Source organism: Rhea pennata, chromosome 7, assembly GCF_028389875.1.
Source record: "Rhea pennata isolate bPtePen1 chromosome 7, bPtePen1.pri, whole genome shotgun sequence".
Taxonomy (NCBI): domain Eukaryota; kingdom Metazoa; phylum Chordata; class Aves; order Rheiformes; family Rheidae; genus Rhea; species Rhea pennata.
This window is the reverse complement of record NC_084669.1, coordinates 15,544,197-15,564,382: the sequence shown is the minus strand read 5'-3', so window position 1 is coordinate 15,564,382 and position 20,186 is coordinate 15,544,197. Positions and strand designations below refer to the sequence as shown.

Genomic DNA, 20,186 nt, shown 5'->3' with positions numbered 1-20,186 from the left:
CGAGCTTGTGGTGCAGCTTTTACTGTACAAGAAATGTTTGGATATGCTTTGTACCACACACTGTGTTGGATCTGCACAGTAGGTGCAAAGACCAGGTTTATAGAGTGAATGATAGCTCAGCATTCTCAGCTCTATAATAAGCTTTGCAACCTTTCTGTTCTTCTATTAGCCTACTTTGAGCACTTCCACAGTGCTTAATTTTGCTCAGGACGAGGACGGCGTTGTCTTATGGGACTCCAGGAAGGTACCTGCCATCCAGCAGGAGTGGGTATTTGACAGCTCATCTGTGATGGTATGATGGGGAGAGTTTGGAGGTCAAAGCAAACATGCTAAAGTGCTGCCTTCCTGAGCACAGTGATTTTTGCTTTCCCTTCACACTGGACCCAGACCAGCTTCTTGCCTGGTTAAGGTAGGTAGGGTTGTGCTTTTTGCCACTTGGAGTGAATACCCGTGGAGTGGAAGATGCTTGGAGTTAAACACCAGTAGCTTGGTGGTGTTGGTACGATTCACTTCTCACATGTGTTGCTGCACCTAGTGACAGATCACACTGAGGAATCAATTAGATCATTTCTCTCCATGCATGCCATACCTGTTTTTTGCAAGAGGCCTTTCCTGCCAGCAGACTCTGCATCTACAGAAACTGATTTTTGATGTTTTTATCCTGAACCTCTCTGAAGAACAGCACTCATTGCTTCTGTTTGTCGAAGGAGCAGCACCGGGCAGTTCTGAATGAAAATATGGAAACAGTTTTTAAAGTGTTTCCTACTAGCTGGAGGCTTATTGCAGTCATGCGTAGAATCACATCCTGTTGGGAGTGAAGATGGTGAGGGGTGGTAATGCTGCTTGGCTAGAGATATACCTTCTCTCACCATATCTCTAGCTGAGAGCTGCAGCAGAGTATGTCCCTGTTTTGGAAGAAACAGGACCAATGTGGTGATTCTACCAGTTCTCACCTTCCAGCCCATACAGTTTTGAGGGAGAAATTACTAGTGGGAGCTGGTCTGAGACTGGACTGTTGTAGCAGCCTCGAGCAGCTAAAGTTAAGAACCTTCTGCCAGTCAGAGCTTTCCAGTTTGCAGAGATCAGACTGCCTTGTGACTGATTGCTGTTGCTCTGATCATCTCTGTCCTGCAGTCTTTTCACCTCCATTTTCTCAATCCTGTCTGCCCATCTGTCCCTCTTTTTTTCTGTCTCTGTGCCCCTTCCATCAGTATTCTTTTTCTGTTATTTTTACCGTCAGTTTATCTCTAACTGAAGTCTCTGTCATGCCCCTCAGTAAAAACACAGCACCATTATATTTTCTGTTGCGACCACACTGTTTGCATTTTCTTCGCTTCTCTTGTGTTGAGATCCTTAACTCTGTGCGACAGGTACTACCTGCCAGTCTACAGCTAATTGCAGCGGGCATGCTTTTATTGGTCTAATAACATGATTAATATTGCTAGTACAAATATATGATTTGTTGGTGCTTAGACTCCTCCTAAATCGGGGAGGAACATTCTATACTTTTCTTGCAATCGTTCCCTTCTGCCCCAAAGAAATAAAAACTTTAATGCTAGGTATCTTAAGCTGCTCGTTCTGAAGGAAATACAGGCTTATATGAATTTCTACATGCCCTGTAGCAGCATGACACCTAGGCAGTTTGCTCTCTGAAGAGTTGCATGAAGTAGTTAGGAGTGAATGTCTGCTTTTCTGGGAGCACTAATGTGTTCAGAAAATCTACCAGTGTGCAAATGATTCTCTCTGGGAGATCGAAGAATAAAGAATGTGGAGATCACTCGTGGTCTACCTTGGAGCATTAAATATCAGCCACAAGACAAACCACTGGGAATAGTAGGTTTTTCTTGTGTGTTTTTTTTTGTTTGTTTGTTTTTAATACCTGGACCACTGTTTCACCTTTTTCTGCTGCTAAACTTCCTTCCCTTGTCCAGTGACAGCCTCCTTTTTCGCCAATTGGCAGATAAACTGTAAATCTGTCAGAGGACGCAGTGTAGTTAAAGAGGAGACATCTCTCCAGCACGGCTGTGTTTTCTGGTCCCTAGAGAATTGTATCCCAAGAATACTCTGAAGTTTGTATGATAAATAGCAGCCAGTTCCACCAGGAGACTATGCAGTGTGGAAATAATATAAGTGTGCACACTGTCAAAGGCTGCGGAACTGGAATGTTTCAGTTGATACTTTATCATTTCTTTGCTGTTCAAATATGCTGAAGAAGATGCCAGTGCTTCATGAATACCAAACACAAGGTAGTTCTTTTATTTTTTATGATACAGAGATCTCAGAGCACAGCAGTTCAGAAATTTTATAAGAGCTTTAACCATTCCTTCCCTCCTCCCCAAATGTACTGAGTACTGGCAGATATCCCACTAATAAAGGCAGGCACAGTGTAAAAATAAGACATTGCCAAGGTTCAGCTGTGGCATGCTGGTGTCCTGAACTAATGATGGCAAAGTTGCTGTTCTATTGCCCATAAGGGAGAGACTGTGCTTAAAAGCTACTGTCCCCTGTTGTCTCTAGGAACAGCTGCCTGTGGAGTGGCAGCTTTGCAAAGTGAAATTCCAGCTGTTACTCAATAGCTCAGGAGACCAGTTGCCTATAAGTTTGCCCCAGAGACGGCATGGGCTTCCAAAGATGGAGCAATAGAAAAGCCACAACAGAGTAGTTTGCAGCGAAAGGCTCTGTTATTGCTCAACAGCTTAGGCTGGATAATGATGAGTTTTCTTGTTGCAGATGTATGGGAAGGAGCTGTACCATGTACAACTCTAGCCTTGATAGTGTGTGTGCTGGACAGTAAGAGTCTGGCTGTGCAGAACCAGGATTGAATCCAGACTTTTCAAGCTCCTCTTCCTCAGGCTACCTGCAGGTTCAGGAAAGCAGCTCTCCAAAAAAAAAAAAAAAAAAAAAAAAAATCAGGTTGGAAAAGAATTTTTCATAGCAGAGGTTTTTTTTTTTAAACAAATTGAACTGTTGAACTTCCTCCTCTAGCCAACTGAGGAGTTGTCCATTTGCCTTTAGGGGAATGAAGAAGGAGATGTGAAATCTTTCTTCTCTTAAATGTCCTTTGCTTCTTACCGCAGTGGCAGCTGGTTGCTGGTTTGCTTTCCCTGGGTGAATCCCAGCTGTGATTGCAGGTGCCGCTCCACTGGCTCAGATCTGAGCAGGGACTTCTGAGCAGGCGGCCCATGTGAAGTGCTTCACAGCAGTGGATACAAATGAATGCTAAATCTGTTCCCTGGTAAATGTTGGAAGCATGTGAGTGCACTGAACCCCACTGAGCTGCCAAACCTTCTGTCAAGCCGGAAGTTAAGTTGTTGTAAGTCTGTATTCCCACTTTTTTCCCCAATAGCTTGTAGTGTGTCCTGTAGGAGTGTAAATATGACTGCAGTCAGGCATGAAACATGCAACTTGAAAGCCAGAGTGCTGGAGAGGCTGGGTAATGGAGAGTGAGATAGTGACTCACAGGAGCTGCTTCCTGTGTCAAATCGATATGGGAAAAGTCTGGGCATGTCTCTGCCTTCCACTTTGCTCTTTGCCAGGAGGAGGAGAGTTATGAAATGCTGACAGGGGCCCTGCTGAATTTGCATTGCTGTCAAGGCAAGCCAGACTGCAGAGTGCCCCTGCACCCCAGCCTAAGTACATACTGCTGCTCTAAGTAACCACCGGAGTGACTGTCCCTGTGTATGGATTGGGTCCGTTATGTTGACAAAGTGTAGCTGGAAATGTTGCAATGAATCTGCAGATTCTGGCTGGTCTCACTTTTTTTTTTCTTTTTTACTTTCTTCCCTGTCTTGTTTATGCCCCCCTTCTTCCCCTTTCTTTACCTACATTTACAGAATTAAGCATGCTTCTAGGTGGGTTCGCTTTCCACCAGCTCTGTCTGGCAGTGTTGAATATCACTTGCTTCTGAACTCAGTTAACTTCTCTTAGCTGTGATGAGGTCTTGAGAAAGTAGCGGCAAACCCTCCTGGCAGTGAGAGGTATGGGAGGAAGGAACCCATTAGAGTGCATCTGAGGGAGCTGGAGTGAATTTTCCTGCTGATGAATATGAGAGTGAAAGCTCTAGCTGCTGCTGCAGTGTAATTTGGCCAGGCAAGTGTTCTCCAGGCATCTGTCAGTGCACATCTTCGTGCCGAGCACTGACACGGGCTCTTCTTATCATGAGCCCTTGCCTCCACACTGGGTCTCATGAGTACCGCCCCAAGTAGGCTAGCAGCAAAATCTAGCCTGAGGAGACTTTGCTGTCTTGCCATTTGTCTTCTCAACTGCACCTGAAAAGTAGAGTAGAGGCTGAGGAAATACTTCAGCAGAAGTTTGTTGTATTTATTTATTTTAATTTTTTATTTTAGTTTGCATTGTGGATTTCCCAGACATGTCTTGATCCTGCTAGAAGGGAAGGGAAGTGTGCTGGTGCAGTCAGTGAGAGAAATGCAGCAGTGAGGTAGGGCTGATCAGTGTTCCTACTACTGTGCTTGGGACACGAAGTAAGTGCGTGCATTATCTCTAATGACCTAAAGGGAGCTGAGGGCTAAAGCCATTATGGAAGAAGTTAAAGTAGTGGCTGAAATGATTGATCACTACAGGTAACAGCTGACTACAGAATTTCAAACCAGACTGGAGATCAACATGAATAAACTGTCAGCTTCTATACAACAGGCAACAAAGTCACCTAGGGCAAAGTATCATCAGTACTGGTTTTAGAACGAATCAAGAGCTGCTCTTTTTGAGTAGGATATGGCTGGGATTTCCAAGTTCACTGTGTCTCTGCTACAACACTGAGCAATTTGCAGCCTGTTCCCAACCTGACAGTAATTCCCTTTGGCACAGCCTGGAGCCCAGCCCCACATCTGCTGTGCAAATGCACCCACGCTTAGGGCAGTGCCTGTGTTTGCAGTTTCCAATAAGCATGTGACTGAATCAACACAGGCCTCTCAGCAGGGAGGTAGCCTTTGGCAGAGCAAGCAATATAATACACAGAGGGAGGAAGTATTGCTTGGAGTACTGTGGCTCCATGTGCACTGGCTCAGGTGGGTGAGGAATTTCTGCTGCATCCATAGGCTGTTCCTGAGATCTGTGAAAATGTCTTTGTTTCAGGGCCATCATCAATCACTTCAACCCGAAGATAGAGTCTTATGCTGCAGTGAATCACATATCACAGCTCTCCGAAGATCAGGTAAGCCAGATGTATGGTGTTTTTTTTTTTTCTTCATTGTGACCTGTGAGTATAGGCATATTAGAGCACTTTGCTTACTGGGGGTGGTGATGTTGCAGAAGTTTGAGGGATGAAGATGGGACTAGCTTACTCCTTGCTTGAGTGTGGGGTGTAGGTGAGGAGAGAAAGAAGGCTGGCCTTAGCCAGTCTTACCACCACATGCAGGCAACTTGGTCCAGCGAATATAGAGGGAACAGTGAGGATGATGGGGGTGGGGAGAAGATGTAGCACTGTCAGCAAGTGTGGTTAAGGACCCTGAGAATACTAGTGTTTAGGCAGGGGTAGGAAGTTCTTGGCAGTAAGCTTAATTGTCAGAGAAATGTTAAACTTAGCTTGATTTGCTGTGATATTAGGCAAATGGTTAGTAGAAATTTTCTAGGGTAATTGAATTCAGTGTCCTGAACAGCTGTTTTAAACAGATTTTGAAAAGAGAAGGCTCTAATAAAGAGGGTAGTAGGGTTAGGTTTTTCTTCCTTAATTTAGCTTGATTTCCTCTCTTTATGTCCTGCTTGTATTGCATAAATGTGTAAATGTGGCTTCTTGAAAAGAGGCTCCCATGCATGGTCTCAGGAAGAGAACAGATGACCTGCTTCCCAAAATACAATATTGAAGTTGCATGTTAATCACTCTCGGAGAGGTGAATGATTGCAGGCGCCTGTGGTGGACAAAGTACAGAGCTGCAATGCAGATTGAGTTGAACCTCCCAGACAAAGCTGAGTCAGCATCTATGGACCTTCCAGGACAGAAATTGGGTACGCTGTTTGGGACAGACGCCTAAGTTGCCTTGCTCAAGGGTAGAACTCATGCTTCTATCTATTAAAAAGTCCTGACCACATTTTTCTCTATAGTTTGTTTCGGTCATTACTTGATGCCCTCCCTTGCTTCCCGCTAACCTTTCCATGTGTTATTGTACTTGATCTGTAATCAAGTGTTTAGGTAACACCCCAAAGCCTTGGTTTGAATGCTGCACTAATGCAGAGAAGAAATGTGACTCCTACTGCTTTTTATTCTCTTCTTGGTAGAGCCAGCTGGAAGAACACTGGTTTAATTTGCTCAATTTTTATGAGAGTCACTGTACCCACAGTTATGCTCTATAATGGTTTGTGTTATAAATCCTCATTGATGATATACTGATTGCATCAACTCAGGCCCCTGAAAAAGAAAAGCCCTTGATAGTGCAGTTTAAAATGGGAACTTGGATAGGGGAGACTTTTGCATAGCATTTAAGTAGTCTGAAAAAGGAAAGGAGTTTTTTCTACTGTCAGCTCTGTGTAGTATTCGTCCCTCAGCAGCAGTTCGGTGAGGTCAGATTTAATCCTTTCTTCTTGTGTGCTATTCTTTAAATAAAATCTCAAGCAGCAGGCAGATAATAAAATCGGTGCTGATGCATGGAGCATTTTGAGGAAGATGATTAGGAAGTTGAAAGACAGATTTCTTTTTTTTCCCCCCTCTTCTTCATACTTTCTCCCAATGTAGGGAGGACATCAAATACAGCAAAACAATAACAAGCCCTGTTGAACTGTGGAGGATGATGGAGATGTTGCTGTTGTGAGAGACTGTGTGGCGTCATTGAGGATGTTTAGCTGACTTTCTGCAATTTACTGCATAAGCAGGAAAGAGATGGAGAGAATTTGCTTCTACTTCTAATGAGCCAGTAAGCTCAGGTCTGTGTTTGGACCACATTTTCTCCTCCATTGGTGGCCATACCACGTGGTAGGTAGGTGATAGATAGCGAGCGGTAGATGGCTGAGATCAAGTAGAGTAATTGAATATGTTGTTTCATTCTGTTAGTTATCCAGTATGTGGGGGTCAAGCTTGCCTTTTGGCCTGGTCTCTGTCCTTTCTTTCCTTCCGTTTCTACCTTTTGTCTCTGCATGCATGGTCACTATGCTCACTTAAATCCCTTTCCCTCTTCTCTCCACAAATGCTATTTGCTACACAAATTCATCCTCCTTTTCTGTCCTGTCTCCTGTCCTGTTTTCTGAAGTGTACCTCACTGAAGCTTTTTATGCTGACACTTAAAATTGAACTTTTGTATCAACACACAGATGTTACGCTTGGGACTGGTCATTCCCTCCTTTGAGCTGTTATTTCAGCAGTTTCAGGAGACTGGTACTTCTTTCTTTGGGAGGATTTGTTTTTATAATAATGAGAACCAAACTGTTTTTCTTTTTTTCTTTTTTTTTATTTCTTTTTTTTTTATTTTTATTTATGAAGCATTCTTTCCCAGAAACTAGTCAGTGACGAGATTCTCATATGGCTGTTCATACTCCTCTGTGGTACCTGAGCATCCCCCATTAATCAAGCATGGCTTTGACATAGTCCTGTCTAAGGGGGATTTTCCAACTGCTCTGAGTTTGTTCTGCTTCACTTGAACTTACTTAGTTTGTGGACTCTTACTTCACCCTGTGTGAACTGTTCCAGCACCTGCTCATGTATTGGATTTTTTTTTATTTTTGTATTTATTTTTAATATCCTTAAAATATATCAACTGAGAGAAGTTTTGTTCTGTCTTGTTCTTTCCTAATCCTATTGAAAGCTTTATTTCCTTGTTAATCACTAATGTCCATTTGTTACTATTTTTATCTGTCATTTAAGTATTTTCTCTTTTCTTACTTATAAGCATTAATGTTAACATTATTACATGCTGAAGGGCTTCATAGGCCCGTGAAAATGGTGAACATGGGACTGATTTTAGTGGAGGAAGGTTGTTAATGAGCTACTGCTGTTGCAATCTTCAATCCTAAAGGTCTTCAGGAATGGTAGTTTTAATATACAGACCTGTGCTCTAGGGGGGGTATATTCACAAGGCTTTATGGTACTGCTTTGTTAACTATTGTGTGTTTTATCCAGTGTTCTCCCCAGAACTTCTGATATGAAGGCCTTTCTTTCTATACTCTCTTGAATTAGGAGTGTGCCTGGGTTATGCTGTATAGGTCCAACACTACTTTTTTTTCCCATCAGACGTTCTTCATGAGATGGCAACAGTATGCAAGTGCTCCATTTTGAAAGCTTCCTGGAAGTGAATGGGAGATCCCCAGAGTCAGACAAATGCCAGGGTATTGACTAAGGACTATGAGCCTTCTCAGTCTATAAATGCTATGTGATCCTTGTCAGTGCTACTCTGTAGAGTCTATTTGCCAAAGTAAACTCATAATCCTTCCCAGTTTTTAGTTATTTTAAGCTTGCTGTAGGTCCTTCACCACAAAGCAGAGAAGGTGTCTTTTAGTGAAAGGTATTTTATTGGTCTCTCCCCTTCATTTGCTAATTGGCTAAATCTGGCTTCAGAGTTAATTTATGTTTATATAGTATTCTCCCTCTCAAGACTTGCAGCTTCTTGGCAGGACATGTGAGCAGAATTGAAAGATGCTGGACTGTCAAAGACATGCCATTAACTGTCATGTAGTTTTAGCTCTCCCATGCAAGTGATCATTCCCAAGTCTTCAAAAGATGTTTGGGTCCCTTCCCAAGTCAAAAGGCAGAATAACCTTCTGTAAAATGGCTTATCTGTGCTCTCCAGATGACTGGATTGCCTTATACTTAATACATAAAAGCAGTAGACTTTGTCTGTGCTGTCAGACATGAGATGCTCACAACATCAGAAGCAGTTAGCGAAAATGGGGGTCAAGGTGGTGAGAAAGCCACACAGGAGTTGCTCAAAAAGAGCAGATACAGACAGATAGAAGAGCTGATGATGCAGGGCAGGAGTGATCTGGATGGGGTCTCACATTTGCCTTTTCTTCTGGATGTGAAAGAAGAGCTGTATGCAAGAAGGCAGCTCTCTGCCTGGTAGTGATGTTGTGCAACTATTTTAGAGAGGCTAAAGCGAGGGGAATGCAATACTGCTTTGGTGAAATCTCCTCAGAGCAGGAATGTCCTGCAGTGCCTTGTATGCCAAGCAAGTCTTGTGCCAGTTTGCTGGAGAATTACACAGGTAAATTGCTCACTAAGGTCTCATTTTCTCCTTGGCACTTGTTCTCCATATGATCTCCTCTACAAGGCTCTTAAAATGTGCATAACTGAAATGGCAGACATGTAAGACTTATGATGCTTGCTAGTTGGAAATATTTATGTGCTTTTCTGATGGAAGTCTCTTTCTTCACAGCTGCAGCAGAGACTAGGTAGCTCAGGTTTGGGCGTGGTATAATGTTCAGTGTGAAAGACTTGTGAACACCTGTGCTGTGTGTATTAGTCTGGTAACTGCAGATAAAAAGTGCTGAGACAGAACAGATTGTAGTGGAAGAGTGGAACAACTGTATTGCTTTTGAAGTTATGACAAATATATGTACCACGTGGCTTGTTCCACACTTTAAAACCCTTAGAACTCAGGTAGCTGCAATCCAGTTTTGATCAGGCAATCTCAGAAGGCTGTCTTGCTTTGGTTGAGCTCATATCATACTCCAGTTGTTGAATCTACTTTTCTTCAGTGCTGCATGGCCTTCTGTTACCAGGTGGGGCTTTGAGGGACTAATCCAAAGTGCAGCACAGGGAGCTTCCGTCAGTGACTTGTACAGAAAGTCACAAAACTATGCAATAGTTTTTAGATACTCTGAAGTATTCTGTGAACCACAGCTGTCATGGTTTATTCAACTTAACCCAGTTTCCATAACTATCGGCAAATCCACTACTGGTTACAAAATGCTTTGTCCATTTTTAGCACTGCTCGCAGTAGTGTTAAGAGTTAAAAGCCTGTTGGAATGTATGTGATTGACTGTTGCTTTTAAAATGCTGAGTACCATCAGTGCTAAGTACTACTATAATAATTCCTCCTAATCTCTTACATCAGTATAGCATGTTCTGAGGGCTGCAGGAATAATTTTAAATGGTTTGGATGTAATGCTACTTCACTTCTGAAATGCAATGGGCTTTGGAGTAGAAAGTATCAAGCTTGCTAGTGCAATATTACATGCAGCAGTAGGTATGTGAAACTCCAGTTAAGGGGACACCAAAGCAAAACCCTAATTTTAATTCTTTATATCTTTGTCAATTAGGTGAGAATGTTGAGTTTCATGGTCTCATTACAGACACCTACTCATGATAAATAGCTTGAAACAGAATGTATTGCTTAAACAGGAAGAGCTGAGCTGCCCTAGTTGAGATTTGAATCGTTGGTTTATAGGAGTCTATGTATTTAGGCGCTCTCCTGAAGACATCCTGCTAGTTACCTAGCTAATGGGGGTTTTCTGGTTTAAACCTTCCTCTTTTGGTTTACCAGAGAAATGTCTCTGCATCTGACTAATATCTTAGACTGCTTTATGCAGTGTGGCAGGATGAATGGGTCTGAAGAGGTTTCAAGGACTGTGAGCTTTACAAGGAGCCTTGAAGCTGGAAGTGAGCTGTGGAGCTCACTTTTTGGTGACTTTCTGTGAAGCACCCTTTATTAATATGCAGAATGCACTGAAGTACGTGTCATTAGAGTGGGGAGGCAACGTGTAGTAGGCCCTTAGAGTGTCCTAATTCAGTCCCAGAAATCTCAGCTAAGAAATGTGAGAAACTCTACAGTTCTCTTGGGCTCGGCACAAATGTGTCCTAGCACCCTGCCGACTGGTTAGTGACAGTAGCTGCTGTGTGCCTCTATATGATGGGCAGTGTGACCCTGGATCGCCTCAACTGTTCCTGGAGTAGAGGAGTCTTTCTGCCCTTTGCACATTGTAAGTGCTTAGGCATATCTCATTTCTTAAGACTTTTTTGAGCTGTCTTTCTGAGTAGATTAAAGACTGTCTCAAAGATACAAACTGGTAACAGTAAGTCTGTTAAACTTCAAAGCAAGGCTTACCTTCATTCAATTCTCATGGCTTGTTTTCATCTACTTCCCTGACTCTCACAAGCAGAGTACCACAGGGATTGATAAAGGCCTGAAAACTGTTGCAGTCCAGGTGTCCACTGGGCTGGGGACTTGTTTTAGAACAACTGTCTTCCTGAGCTGTTGTTCACTATTAATTGCAATAGGGTAAAGTCTTCTGGGACTAGTTAGTTTTTTGTGCTGGGACTACTGAGGCAAGACTAGAGAATATGAATTATGAGCTTAACTTGGATCAAAACAGGGCATGTGCTGAGCAAGAGCTAGTGGTGTAACTTGGTAATAAGCTCCCATTCCATACTGTGGAGAAAAGCTGTTGCTCTAATTCCAGTGCTCATCCTGTACTCCAGGTGAGTGTATTTCAGAAAACAGTTGCTGCAAGAAAGAAAGCAGCTGCCTCGTAGATTTGTTTTATATTTGTTACTGATTATATTGGAAAATTAGAGGAATTATAATAATTAGAGGAAGGGGCTGCGGGCTAGGGTAATGAATTCTTCCCTAGCTGTCACGGTGCTGCCTTGAGCAAATCTTGAGCCCTGTGTCCTCCTGTGCGAGAGAGCTGCTGAGATGGAGCCCTTGGGGAGGTAGGCAGTGTCTGAAAAGCACTGTGTGATCTGCTGAGGAAGGCTGCAGTGTAAGCGCAAAGCAGTGTTATAGATTGCCATCACCGCTAAGCGCCTGCATAGGACAGAGAGAGCTCCGCAGAGGATTGCAACAGCGTGATCAAAACAGGCTGTATTTATAAAGATTAAATTACAACTTTCCACATCTGTGATTAAAGGAAGAGTTGTCAACAGCTGGCTTGTGCAAATGCATGATTCAATTTGCATTTTATAAAATTTCAGATTGGGTTTTTTTTATTAAATCCCTTGTGAAATTTTGGGAACAATAGGCAGCAACTGCTGCCAGGTGCCTAGTGCATACAGATACCATGCAAACTTCTTTTTTATCATTTTTGTAAAGCTGAATTTTTAGCACTGTACTTTGTAACAATAGTCCTAAACTCTAGCCTAAGCTTTCTAATACTCAGTCACCTCGGCTCTACTTGGGATTCTTAAAAGGAGGCAGGCTATAAAGTACTGTGCTAATTACAAATGGTTATGTGGCTTTGACTAACCTTTCCTGGAGCCAACTTCTCATGCAAATGGGAACAGGCAACCAAACTTAATCTGGAGCTTCTTTTGGAGAAACCTTTTGCCTTCAGAGATTGCCAGTGTCCCTCCTCGCTGGTAGTATCTTGCTGTAACAGACTGATTGTTTTCTACCTTCCTCCTCCTAGCTGGAGCTGCAGCTGTTTCCCAAAAGTAGCAACGACCCAATTTGTCATGATTTCAAAGTGGGAAGCAAATTGTGCTCTGCAGTCTCCATGTCTCCCAGAGCAGGAGAGTAAATGCTGCTGAGCTAAAGGTGCTTCATCTGCTCAGCAGGAAGAGATGTGGATTTTTTTTTTTTGACTCACTAATAGTTGATGCTTGAGTGTTAAGAGAACAAGTTCAAATTTCTTGTCCACACCAGGAAGCTCAGAGGCAAATATTTAAAAGGAGAAAAAGGCATCTATGTGTGTCACTCTTCCTATCTTCATGGGAGATCTGAGGCAGGCAGCAGGAATGGTCAGGAGCTAATAGGTGTCATTCAAAGAGAGCAAGCAGGAGGATGTCCGGAGGTGGAACTGGCGAAGGAGCTGCAATGGCTAAATGCCACAGGCTGTAAGTCAATTCCTCTGCTTTAGTCAGAGCCTCTTGGATTTTCTCGTAGCTTAGTTAAGGCACTAATAAGCTCCCCAGGAGGTAAGAACTGCTAGCACACATGCTGGTTCAGCAGCAGCATCAGTTCAGCTGACATGAGAGCAGTCCTGTGCAAGGATATTAATTCTTAGCCTTGATTTTGCATTTACCTAAGTACCTGTTTGTAAGAACTTTTCTTTCACAAACCACAGATTTAAGTTTGCCATTAGTACTTCTTCAGAGCAGGAGTTGCTAACAGGGAAAGCGTATTCCAGAGTCTCAGATGAGAAGCTGATGAAGCAGGCTAGCTCATTGTTTCAAAGTATCTAGGGTTTCTAAAATAAGCTAATGCAGCCCAGCAACCACCGCTTGCGAAAATCCTTGCAATTGTGTCACAGTTACATCAGTGGTAGTTGTAAACTAGAAAGCTTTTCTCTTCCATGAAAGCACAAATTACTCTAGAATGACCTCTGGAAGGGGGACAATAAGTATGGGAAATCTGCTAATATGTCATTAAAATCTGGAGAATAAGAGGCAGTTTGTAGGAGACTGGCTGAGTCTTGTAATTGGAAAGCTTGCCACTAAATGTTACTGTGTACAGAACCCCACTAATTAAATATTATGCTTAAGGTTTATTTATGGACAAAACCTGCCTAGTTTCCCAAGTGGCTTTTCCTCAATAGTTGTAATTCAGCAGATTATATTTGAGTTGGATGGGATGGGAAAAAAAAACCCAACAATCATACAATCTTACTCTTGGACTTCGACTTCTCAGGTGATGCAGGGTTGGGGCTGTGCTATACAATGCAGACCCCGTAAAGGTGGAAAGCTTCTTGCTAGTGCTTTCCCTCCTACTTGTGATGGCATGGGCCTGCTCATATCCCACTAACGACCAATCAGATCTGAGACATGGCCCGCAATTAAATGTGACTCTGAGAAGGACATAGCATCTTTCTGGCAATGACATCTAGCATCATGGAGCTACTGGAGAGAGTCCAGCATAGGGCTACGAAGATGATCTGAGGGCTGGAGCACCTGCCCTATAAGGAACGGCTGCAAGAGCTGGGCCTCTTCAGCCTGGGGAAGAGAAGGCTGACGGAGGGGGGATCTTATCAATGTGTACAAGTACAAGGTGTCAAAGGGACAGGACAAACTCTTTTCAGTTGCCCTGTGTGACAGGACAAGAGGCAATGGGCAGAAATTGAAGCACAGGAAGTTCCACCTGAATGTGAGGGGGAATTTCTTCCCTGTGAGGGTGACAGCACTGGCACAGGTTGCCCAGAGAGGTTGTGGAGTCTCCTTCTCTGGAGATCTTCAAGGCCGGCCTGGATGTAACCCTGTCTAACATGCTCTAGATGACCCTGCTGAGCAGGGAGGTTGGACTAGATGATCTCCAGAGGTCCCTTCCAACCTTACTGATTCTGTGATCTGGGAGCAGAGAGGATTACTGGCATCACAAGCCCAGCTAACTTTTTTTTCTTTTTTTTTTTTTTTTTTTTTGGCTGGCAGGTGCTATACTGGCTCTGAAAGGGTCTGTGCAGTCTGTGCAGACAGAAGTGAGCCAGCTCTGCCCGTAGTCCGAGCTGCCTCTGAGCCATGTGAACATGTTTAGTACAGTGCCAAGCCAGGATCAGTGATATCATGGTAATTCTGCATGGTTTCTCTGGAAACTGCTGTCAGCTCCCTACTGGTTATGTATCTTTAACATCTGTGAAGCAAGTACCCTAGATATCAAACCATTGCTTCTCCTGCAAGATGCCAATCTTTTCACTTTAAATATTGGGTTGTCCTTTGCTGACTTCTCCTATTTCTGTCAAAATTAGTGTTCTAAACCCAGCACAAAGCAATCATTATGTGAATATGGAGGTCACACAGAGCCTACCTTCAGATTTCTGTCATTCTGACAGCAGTTTTCTTTCTGAGTGTTTAAAGGAAGGTTGTGTTCAGTTAGCTAGAGACCAAGTCTCCCTTTCCATTCATCTACACTGGAAAACACATACTTCTCCCCAAACCTAGATACCTGCCTTTGCTCAGCTGTATCATACTGGTGGTTTTCTGGAGTCAGACATCTGTCTGACTTGCACAAAATGTTAGTTGTCGTTCTCCCACTAAGGTCTATCAGTGAAGTAGTAATGGTGACAAGATGCAACACAGAATGTGGATCTGGACGGAGCTTTGCATGACCATATCTGTAGTTTCTGTCCGTCTTACTTAAAGTAAGTAGTCATGAGTTACACTGTAGACTTTTTTTAGGCCTCATTTTGTTTGCAGTGAGTGCTCTTTTTGTTTAATGTCTTGAAGCAGCAGGACGGGAGAAAAATCCCAGCTAAAAGAAGCAGAAATACAGATTTGTGAAGGAGCCAAGGCAATCATGATGGAACTTTGACTTCCTTTCTATATTTTGTTTTCTGAATCCAGCCTGCTTGGTAACTACTTTCTTTGCTGGAAAATTTCTACCAAGTAGCTGATGTTCCTGAAAACTAATTATTTGATGGAAGCATCTCACTACAGACTCTTAATTCTCACCTCAGCTATAAGGATGTGCTTTTCTATTTCAAGTGATGGACTTATTTAATTACAGTACCACCTACCAGTCACTTTTTAGGCAAAGAAATGAAACTTAAGTCTGTTGCTGGGCTAGACTCCTCTTCTCAGAAGAATAAAAAGAAAGCTACAGTAATGCCTCATCTCAGCCTTCTTTGCAGACACCTAAGCCTATGACACACTTTGCAGAAGATAATATTAACATGATGTAGACTTAATATCTTCAGCTGATGACAGTTCCCCATGTCATCCAGTTTTGCTGAGCTTTCCTTTCTCAGTAGTGCTCAGAGGGATAATATTCCAGCACTGCTTGAGTCTAAAAAGGGTCTGTCATGATTTGGTATGTTGATGTTTCAGGAGCAGGAATGAGTAATGCTATACTAGTAAGTAATAGGGCTAGGCAGTTAATGTCACAGCAGATGTCTCAGCATAAAGAAATCGGTCACTGTCCTGGGACTGCTGACCACTCTTATCCTAACCACTCGCTAGGAAGTTGGCTGTCTGAACAAGAAATTTGTAGCCTAGTCTATGTACAGTGTCCATTTGAGGGGTAGCCTTGTCCCTCATCCTTATTCAGAAATCCTTCAACTGAGTGGAACAGTTTTAAGATGGAGGCAAGAGGATCCCCTGGTCTGTTGTGAGACCTAGATTGAAGCTGCAGTGCTTTTCATACAAGAGCTCATAACTCGGTGTGATCTGAGCTTATGTACGTTAGGGAGAGCTTTTCTCTGTGATGTGTTCAGAAAAAGTCAGGTTAGGGTAGTTGAAGAAAAATGTTCAGCTGGTTTGATCCTGGCATCTGTTTAGAAAACAAATGATGCAAACCCAAACAATTTCAGAATTTTGAGAGAGAGTGAGAGCTTTTATTTTGATAGCTTTCTCCTTTTAAAATGAAAAGAATGAAAACAAAAAAGCACTTCTGTGCACTCTCACAAAAAGCTTTGTTTGTTCAGCTCTGAACAGATCATGAAAAAGTGAATGAAGACTCTGGAGTGCCACCCCAGTAATCTTATGTAGTGTACCCACGTGTTCTCACAGACCACTGCAGGTTCTTCTGCCCTGTCTCTTTTTACGTAGTACAGAAAAGATGCTGCAGAAAATATCCACAAAATATTTAAGATCATACCCCTCCCTTCTCTGTTACTTGAAAATGTGATTAGATCATTCTGGTGCTATGTGCCACCTCCTGACAGATCTTAATGTCTTTTAGGGTAATGGTGAGTGACATTTCAGATTTCAGACTTCTCTTACTATATAGAGCGCCTGATGTTTCCTTCTGCCTGGGTCTGGAGTTGTTGTCCTGGCATGTTATTGAGCCTAGGTTTTCCTCTGCCCTTGCTGCTTCTGTGTGGTGGCCACATGCCATCATGCTGCTGACAGCACACACGTTTGGGAGTTTTCCTTTACTGGAGGCATATGCCTCTTCTGGCATTTTGTGTTCTTCTGTTTTTCAACATATGATGGTAGAATATAAAGTAGGTCACTATTTCTTTTCTAGTTGTCTGAGTTCTGCAGCTCTTGTGATTTTTGAATTCTTCCTGAACATCAGATAGTTTTTGGGGACTCGTGTGACTGGGGTGGTTCAGCAGGCTCTTAAAGCCTCAGTAGTCGTCTTTGGATCGGACCTTAACAGAGCACTAGAGACATCCTCTTTCTTCTTAGCTTTTGTTTGCCTTGGATACCCTGTTAATTAGTGCCCTCGACATGTTTTAGAGAGAAAAAGGAAGAGTGGCAACTTTCCTGATATACGGCCCTCGCTTGCTGTTCTGATGTATCCTGTGGCTGCTGCCAGTCCTGCCCTCCTGATCCCTCTGAGCTGATTGTAGCTGGCAGGTGTCGCCTAGAAGCAGTAAATCAAGTGAACAGCTCTACTTATTACCATTTATAAAAATGCACCAAACAAAAGGCACAGTCACAAGTCAGTCCCTAAACAAGCATATGGAGGGAATAATCTTACCTGGGTCAGACCAGTTCAGGCCACTGTTGATTTGCAACAAAACTCAAAACCTTAATATACCAACACTGAAACTTTCAACCTAAAAAATTGAGTTTTGTTTGTGCATCCCAAGATGGGGGAAGTGTTTGGGCTAAATTACAGCACCCCAGCCTTCTGCTGTAAACTCTCCTGCGTGAATGGTTCTCAGAACTATAAGGTCAAGAGCCCGTTAAACGTGGAGAAGAATCAGGAAGATTTCCTCTTGTTTTAGATGCACTACCCTTCCTCTTCTGTCGCCTATTTTATCAGCAGGATGAGTGTGGTATGAAAATGTATTTTGTTAACATAGGCTGAGAAGGGACCGCTATGGTTTACCCCACCTTATGAGTGTAACCACAGGGCCAAACCCCTTAGACTTCAAATTTTCTAGAGCTTCTTTGAAATGAGACTAAGTTAGAGATGCAGAAAAAAGTGGTCTGAAGCTTCCACCCAGGCTGATGCTGAATTCCTCAGTGGGCTGCTCGACTCGTACACAATGGATTGGAAAAGTCAAGTACAACTTGAACTTGTGTGCATGACTATAAGGTGCAGTTTAAGAAGTTTGCTAAGTAAGCATGAAATACACTTTTAATAGAGGCAACAATTCAGATATAGGAATAGTATCAAGAGAGCAATGCATCAGCATTTTTGGCAGAGCAGCATTTAAGATTCCTATTAAAACAAAAATAGTTATGCAAATAAAATTACCAGTTGATGCAGTACAAATTAGTGGTTTAAAAATCTGGAGGAAAAGCAGCTGAGTTATTAATCCCTGAACTGAAGCCCTTAACTCCTTTTAGTGAGTGACTTCTGCTTTTCATCTAATCCCTTTGAAACACAGAAAACACACTCAGAGTTGTTCTCTCTGCCGTGTAATAAGAGGAAATTAACTAGTGAGCAAAATAAATAAATTGATTAATTGGCAGCAATAAGGAGCTGTGTATGCACTGTATCTAATTGCTTTTTTATATTGTCTTCCTCTGACTTCTTGGAAGACACACATTTGTGGGCTGCATATGCAAAAATATGCTAAAAATACCTCACCGAGGCTTTGAACCTGCGGCTTCAAAAATTGTGTGCATCACCTTCTATTGCTTTGGACAGTCTCTAATGGGGACACTGCTCAGCCAAGCTGAATTTATGCGGTAGAAATTCAGGCTGAAATTGAACACACCTCAGAATCACAGCGTAAATCAAATCTCATTTCCCTGCTTGCAGAGAATGTGGGCTGTGTGAGCTTTCTTCCTCCTCCTTCTTCTAAGCAATTTTTATTCTGCCAGGTCAGAGATACCTTTTTCTTATGAGAAATACTAAGCGAGTGGCTTCCCTGAGCCTTATTCAAAAACCCATCAGAGCTAATAGCTTTGCAAACGTTTGATGTCCTAGAGGCACTTGGGAGCACTAAATCCTCACACAGGGATTTTTAGGCTGTTGAGCAATGGTGTCTTCCAAGCACTGCAGAAATTAGCATGGAGATATTTCCATTATGGATCCAGCAGATATTTACGCAGAAATACAACAAAAGAGAAAATTAGAGAGAAAGGGGAAGCCATAGTGAACAACTTCGTGACCCCAAGAGAGTGTGGCATCATTGTTGCCTAAATCTTCAGTAGCACTGTGCAGATATATCCTATCTGTATAGCCAGCAGGCTCAGTCTAGAGCTGTCAGGAAAGGGTACGTACCATTTGATTCAGAGGGCAGGCATAGTGGACAAGTAGTTCTCCAGCTTGCTGTTCTGCATACTGTGATTAGTTCAACTAGAGGATCCAAAGCAACAGGTGCTTTGGAAAAGAAGCATAAGGGTTTTTTTTTTTTTTTTTTTTTTTTTTCCCTCATCCTTTGGAGAGAATGGGTGCAATGCCAGCACAGGTCACCTCTTTCATGAGTGTCAATGGCAGGCATGCAGCCAGCATAATGCTCTTATCTGGCCATCAGCAATAAGCCTCCCCTTTGTGTCTTGTCTTTTCTGCCACTCCAGCATCTGAATGTTTGTGGAGATAACAGGGTCACTCTCACAGAGATGCCTCTTCTCAGTCTCTTCCCAGCTATACTTTCTGAAGGGATTTGTCCTCTGTGGTGTTAGGAGGCTATTGCTGTGAGTGTCTGGACTGTGGGAAAGCTGGTGCTGAAGAGGTGGTAGGTCTGATTATTTAAGGATATAAGCAGGCAAAAAGTTGCAGGGGAAAGCATTATGTTCCCAGGCACACAAGACCTTTTTACATCCGCTGAATGTCTTTGGATTGCAAGATACCACTGCACAGTGGCAGGAATCCTTTCTCAGAGACATAGCTATTATCTTGGGCCCTGATTGTTTCTGTTAGTTATGAGGAAAAATGGCTAGAGATAGCTAAGAGTCAGCAATTTTGGTCCCTTTGTGTTTATTTCAAAGAATGCACATGGATTTCTTTCTCTGAGAAGAGCAATAACAAGCAGCAGACCTTTCCATTTTTCAGAAATCTCTGACCTGTTTTCCTTGTACAGTGCATGCCTAAGTCTGCTCCCTCTCAGATTTGTTTTACTGATTGCCTGCTGGCCAGCTAACCTGCACATCTCAATTTTGGTCAGGAAGCATCTGATGCCCACGAGGTTAGGTATCTCGTCTTGTTAACGATTACCCTGGATAGTAGCCTCTGCATTTCTAGCTGTCTCACCAGCTGTTCAGGTGCCTTTTAAATTGGCTCAACCATTAGCTTTAAGCAGCTCAGAGATTCTTCCCCCCAGCTAAACATCTTTTCTGTAGTGGCCATAACCATTTCATCTTGTTTTACCTCTGGTCATTGCCCAGATTCAGTTTTAAAGGAATGATGCATTCTAACAGTATCAAAGGGGGATAATTTAACAAATTAAAATACTTGAGTATTTCAGCATGTCATATCAGAAATCATGTGATTCTCTTATTTTTGATCTCATCTTAGAGTCTTCCCCCCCCCTTT

General features: G+C 42.7%; 1 protein-coding gene across 2 annotated transcripts in view; it reads left to right on the top strand.

Annotated features, from left to right (window-relative positions):
- The window catches only part of ARMH3 (armadillo like helical domain containing 3), a 133,969-nt gene that overhangs the window by 92,143 nt on the left and 21,640 nt on the right, over window positions 1–20,186 (top strand). For both annotated transcript variants that reach the window (XM_062580480.1, XM_062580481.1), the window contains exon 24: window positions 5,092–5,170. In XM_062580480.1, the coding sequence (XP_062436464.1) occupies window positions 5,092–5,170 (79 nt within the window). The remainder of the gene's footprint in view (window positions 1–5,091; window positions 5,171–20,186) is intronic.